Source organism: Netta rufina (assembly GCF_964035555.1).
Source record: "Netta rufina genome assembly, chromosome: W".
NCBI classification, from domain to species: domain Eukaryota; kingdom Metazoa; phylum Chordata; class Aves; order Anseriformes; family Anatidae; genus Netta; species Netta rufina.
The window spans coordinates 13637077-13643076 of NC_140139.1; the positions used below are offsets into that span (position 1 = coordinate 13637077).

Below are 6000 nucleotides of genomic sequence, written 5' to 3' on the forward strand. Positions count from 1 at the left end.
GTTTTCCTTGTCCCTGTTATAGACGGAGTTTGGTGAAACTACTATGCATTTAGTTTGGCATGTGCTTTAGTATAGCAAAGTAGGGTCTTTAACTACAGATAAATATATCCCAAGATTAACAGGCCAATCAGTGAATTTTACAGAATACGCTGATGTTAGAGGTCAATAGCTGTTGTAGAATATCTGTAATTCATAACTTAATGTAAAAGAAAAATATTTCACACTTTAGTGCAGCACCATTAAAAGCAGTAAACTTCATCCACTTAATTGTTCTTAAACTTGATTACTGTGTACTTAAAGATGTGGTAGTAGCCTGTGCTTTGTCAAAATATCAGAATAACATTAAATAGCACATGTTGTGTACTGAATCATAAGAAATGTGATGTGTTAACATTTTTCAGTTTATGTGCAGTTAGGTATTTATGCACAAACTTATAATACAGTCACAAAAATTAGATAGAACCACATCGTTAGGAGTAAAGCAAAACCAAGGAAATGCTATCTGAGTAGTAGTTTGTAGCTGGCCTGAAGGGAATTCTTCTATTTTCAGAAAAACAACTCCCAAGAGTTGGCTGCAGAAATAACCCATGGAGTCTCTGTTCGTGAAAGTGAGAGGCAGTCTCACAGGGATGCTGCATTTCATCTATGTGTCTAGGAATGTATTTAAAGCTTTAGACTGGAATATGGATTAATTGTTTTCTGCAGGCCTTGGAAAGGAGGTTAGTCTGTGGTGGTTCCACTCGAGTGGGTAGCCGAGCTCTACCACAACCACTCTCTCACTCCCCCTCCTCAAAGAGGAATGGGGAGAAAATATGATGAAAAGGGCTCAAAGGTTGAGATAAGGACAAGGAGATCACGCAGTAATTATTGTAACGGGCAAAACAGACTCGGCATAGGGAGACAGTAAGATTTATTGCTTATTACTAACAAGCTAGAGAAGTGAGAAACAAAGGAAAGAAACCAAAAGCACCTTCCCCCCCCATCCACCCTCTTCCACCTCCTCCCCCCGAGAGGCGCACGGGGACGGGGGAATGGGGGTTATGGTCAGTCTATAGCGCTTCTTCTCCGTTGCTCCTTCTCGGTCACTCTCGTCCCCTGTGCTGTGGGGTCTCTTCTACGGGATGCAGTCCTTGATGAACTGATCCGATGTGGGCTTCCCACAGGCAGCAGCTCTTCCCGAACTGCTCCAGATATGGGTCTGTACCACGGGGTCCATCCCTCAGGAGAAAACTGCTCCAACCTGGCTCCCCCATGGGCAGCAGCTCCTGCCAGGTCACCTGCTCCTGCGTGGTCTCCTCTCCACGGGCTACAGGTCCGGCCCGGAATCTGCTCTGGCAGGGGTCTTCCACAGGGGGCAGCCTCTGTCAGTGCAGGTCCACCTGCTCCACCATGGTCTCCTCCACGGGCTGCAGCATGGAACCCTGCTCCACCATGGTACTCCATGGACTTCAGGGGGACATCCTGCTTCACCATGGTCCTCACCACAGGCCGTAGGGGACTTCTGCTCTGGCACCTGGAGCAGCTCTCCCCCTCCTTCTTCACTGACCTTGGTGCCTGCAAGGCTGTTTCTCCTCTCACTCTCCCAGCTGCTGTGTGGCGCAGCATTTTTTTCCCCTGTCTTAAATATGCTCTCACAGAGGCGCAAAACAACATCACTTATTGGCACAGCTCTGGTCAGCAGTGGGGCCCTTACCAAACATGGGACAGCTTCTAGATCCTTCTCACAGAAGCCACCCCTATGGCCCCCTGCTACCAAAACCTTGCCACGTAAACCCACTACAGTCTTATAACTTGAGCTATATAGCTGTATGAGTTGCTTACAGTTTCAGCCATGGAACTTCTGACAGATTCCTATTGAAGTTTGTAGTTGAGGTACTATGTTTTTGTTTCCATTTGCAACATCTCATTTTCAGTCCTGCTGTGTGTCTGCTCCTAGGCAGTGAATAAATATTACTTGCTGTTTTTCAATTTCAAAAGAAACATAAGGAATATTGCTTTACTAAACTGTGCTTGTTTATCCTACTACTTCTTATAAAACAAGAGCATTTACAATAATATGTTTCAAACTTTTATGCTGATAATGTTAGGGGAGAGATCTTAAAAGGTAGTGTTATTTAATAGGAAATCTGTAATTAAGGCTGAAGGTCAAATACAGGTTTATATATAAAATATTTTGGATCAAAAAAGCAAATAAGGAACTTACTATTAATAAGCAGAATACATAGCTGTTTCAGAAAGTATAGTTAGAACCTAGAGTTCCTCTGTAGAAGAGTTGCCCACACTTAGTCCATCTCTTCTGGGAGGTTTAGAATATTGATTTTCAAGATTCAAATGGGGGTTTTGGGTGTTTTTCAATTGTATGTTGGGAAAGAGAACAGATAATTAAACAGTTGCTGTGTCTAGATACCTGGGTTGGAACAAGTTATTGCTGTCATGCTTATTTTTATCTAAACTCATAATAATATCTCAATCCAAAACTTTTTGAAAATAATAACTTTAATGAAAGTATGTGCAAATGTCAGTCATTGATCTTGTGAGCTAGGATAGAACTGGAGTAAGTTCCTCAAATCCCTCTGAAGGGTAAGAAACTTTGGAAATAGCTATTTGTTCCTTCAGCCTTAGAATCCACTTATGTGAATTTTTTTATAGTAACTAGGAGCAAGTTTGTTAAATGTCTGTATTCTTGTTGCATCAGGAGTGCCAGGCATTGTCAGATATGCATGTGTCAAAAGTGCAGTAGTACCTAGGCTGTTTTCAAACGGAATGATTTTCAGATGTTATTCAGCATGCATCAGTCCAACTGTTAGGCTTAGTAATATCATCAACAATATCATCAATGGGCTGTCACTAACTGCAGGTCTTCTCTCTTTCTGTGCTGCTATGCAGGTTGAATGATCCTAAGATGTCAGAAGCAGAGCGTCAGTCAAAGGAAAGTGAACGGGCAGACCGTAGCTTATTTGTTCAAGAGCTTCTACTATCTACTTTGATGCAGGAAGAAGGTTCCTCCTCAGATGAGGATGAGCGGGGAGAAATTGCTGATTTTGGTGCTATGGGCTGTGTAGATATTATGCCTCTAGATGTTGCTTTAGAAAACCTAAATTTAAAAGAGAATAATAAAGGAAATGAGCCTCTTCTGCCTCCTTTTTGATGGCATCCCATTTTGCAATGTCCTCTGTGCTGTATTTGCCAATGAAATTGGACAACAACTATCTTGGGTTTGTTTTGGTGATTGTAATTTTAGGTCTGTTGCTCTTGTTACATTGTGTACATTCAAAGGAAGAGAGAAAAGATATATATGATAATCATTTCCACTTAACCAATTTTTACTTTTAGCAGGTAAATATAGGTTGCAGTGCAGAGAAAAAAGTTCTGTGTCCCGTAGCTTGACATGCAAAAAGCTCTCCTAATACTCCACATTCAAACTGAAGGGGAAAAAATGAAAAATCTCTAATGAAGCTGCTGTGTGTATTTATGACTATTAATGAATAAAAATTGCTTGGATGGTTTACCTTAACTACTGCATGATGTTTTTTGCAGCGTGCATGAGTTTTAGTGACCTTGTCATTAAAAAAAAAAAAGTACAAGTAGTAAAAGTATAAAATCCCAAAGCTTTCCTATTATTCAAAGGTAATGTGACAAAAAAGATTAATACTCACTAGCAGTTTGTAGCGATGAAGTAGCCTTTGAGTAACATATGACCAATGACCTTTTCTATGTACTCTCCCTGTGTATTAATGCAAACTCTGCAGTGGGCTATATTGTTATTTCCAGGGTGTGGTGTTTTGCTATACTGTAACCACTATGATGCCCTGTTAGCCATCATATTCATATGGAATTCAACTTTTTATACATCAGTAGGAGACAAAAAAATAACAAGGGTCACTACTGGGAATCTACCACAAAGAGCTTCTGTGTGCCCTAAAAACAAATTTCATTCATAATTCTTAAAAGCTTTCATTTTTGTGTTTAATTTCTTTTAACTGTTAAATATACTTTACTTAGGTGTAGATGTTGCATATATTCACTGCTGGGGGAGAGGGGGAATTAACCTGGATTATGTTATCTTAGTTCTAAGTCTTCACAGTCCTTATCATTTTGAGTTATTTATGTATTTGCTTCATAGCTTGCAGAGGCTTCTCAGTATCAGGAAAGCTTGAGGATTTGATTCCCAGATATCTCCATATGTTATAATTGAGTTCTTAATGCTAATTTCCTATTAATCTTTATTTATTGGGTTTTGGGGTTATATTTCTGACATAAAAAAAATAAAGTGTTTTTGAGTCATACCACCTACTTGCCTATACTGTTAATCCTATATGCTTTTAAATTAGTTTTTGTGTTGTGGGGTAGACCTCCTTTGAACATTCTTTAATAATTTTGTATCTGTCTTATATTGTGGCACCCAAAACTGCACACAGTACTCAAGGTGAGGCCGCACCAGTGCAGAGTAATGTGCGACAATCACTTGCATCGACCAGCTAGAAATTCTGTCCTTAGTACATTCCAGGATATGGTTGGCCCTTTTGGCTGCCAAGGCACACTGTTGAGTCATAAACAACTTGCCATCAACCAAAACCCCAGATCCCTTTCTGTTGGGCTGTTCTTCAGCCTGTCGTTCCCCAGTCTGTATGTACATCCAGGGTTGCCCCTTCCCAGGTGCATCATCACTGGACTAGGGAAGTGATTGTCCCCCTGTACTCGGCTCTGGTGAGGCCTCACCTCGAGTACTATGTTCAGTTTTGGGCCCCTCACTACAAGAAGGACATGGAGGTGCTTGAGTGTGTCCAGAGAAGGACAACGAAGCTGGTGAGGGGTCTGGAGAACAAGTCTTACAAGGAGCGGCTGAGGGAGCTGGGATTGTTCAGCCTGGAGAAGAGGAGGCTCGGGGCAACCTTATCACTCTACAGGTACCTGACAGGAGGCTGTAGCGAGGTGGGGATTGGTCTATTCTCCCACGTGCTTGGTGATAGGATGAGGGGGAATGGCCTAAAGTTGCACCAGGAGAGGTTTAGGTTGGATATTAGGAAAAACTTCTTTACTGAGAGGGTTATTAGGCATTGGAATGGGCTACCCATGGAAGTGGTGGAGTCACTATCCCTGGAGGTCTTTAAAAGACATTTAGATGTAGAGCTTAGTGATATGGTTTAGTGGAGGACTTGTTAGTGTTAGGTCAGAGGTTGGACTAGGTGATCTTGGAGGTCTCCTCCAACATAGATGATTCTGTGATTCTGTGAAAAGAAGCATGGCCAGGAGGTCAGAGGAGGTGATTTTCCCCCTCTACTATGCTCTTGTGAGACCCCACCTGGAGTACTGTGTTCAGCTCAGTTTCTGGATGAAAACTTTGCATAAAAATAACAAGAAGGGTTTCTATCTGTACGTTGGCCAGAAAAGAAAGGCCAAGGAAAGTGTACCCCCTCTGACAGACAAGAAGGGAGAACTGGTAACAACAGACATGGAGAAGGCTGAGTTACTCAACAACTTCTTTGTCTCAGTCTTCACTGCCAGTCAGGCTTCCCATGTCTCTCATTTCCCTGAAACTGTAGGTCAGGGCTGTAAGAGCAAAGTCCTTCCCACTGTAAGTGAAGAGCAGGTTTGAGTCTACCTGATGGAACTCTGTTCCCATGTGTTGAAGCCCAGGTTGGATGATGCCCTGGGCAACTGGCTCTAGTGGGCGGCATGGTGTGTGATGTTGGATTATCTCCAGTTAAAGCCTGTTCTCATTCCATCACACTGCCGTACTTATCCAATTCTATCAAAATTCATTCATCATCACCTACGTGGCTGTTACTGTGATACCATTAATAAGACACTGACATATAGCAATCGTGGTAGTGATGACATACAGTATTTGATAATAATTAACATAATACAGTTCAATTCATGGACTATTCTCACACAGTATTAAATCCCCTTGAGGTACACACTGGACCTCCCCATTCCTTTGCATTACCTACCAAGTGCATCCTGGTCCTTGAGCAAAAGCAATCCCATGAATGGGTT

General features: G+C 41.9%; 1 protein-coding gene across 2 annotated transcripts in view; it reads left to right on the top strand.

Moving 5' to 3' along the window:
• Positions 1-4289, top strand: part of LOC311220791 (E3 ubiquitin-protein ligase KCMF1-like) — a 132691-nt gene extending 128402 nt beyond the window's left edge. For both annotated transcript variants that reach the window (XM_084304378.1, XM_084304379.1), the window contains exon 7: positions 2887-4289. In XM_084304378.1, the coding sequence (XP_084160504.1) occupies positions 2887-3148 (262 nt within the window). In that variant the 3' untranslated portion in view covers positions 3149-4289. The remainder of the gene's footprint in view (positions 1-2886) is intronic.
• The last annotated feature ends 1711 nt before the right edge of the window (positions 4290-6000 follow it).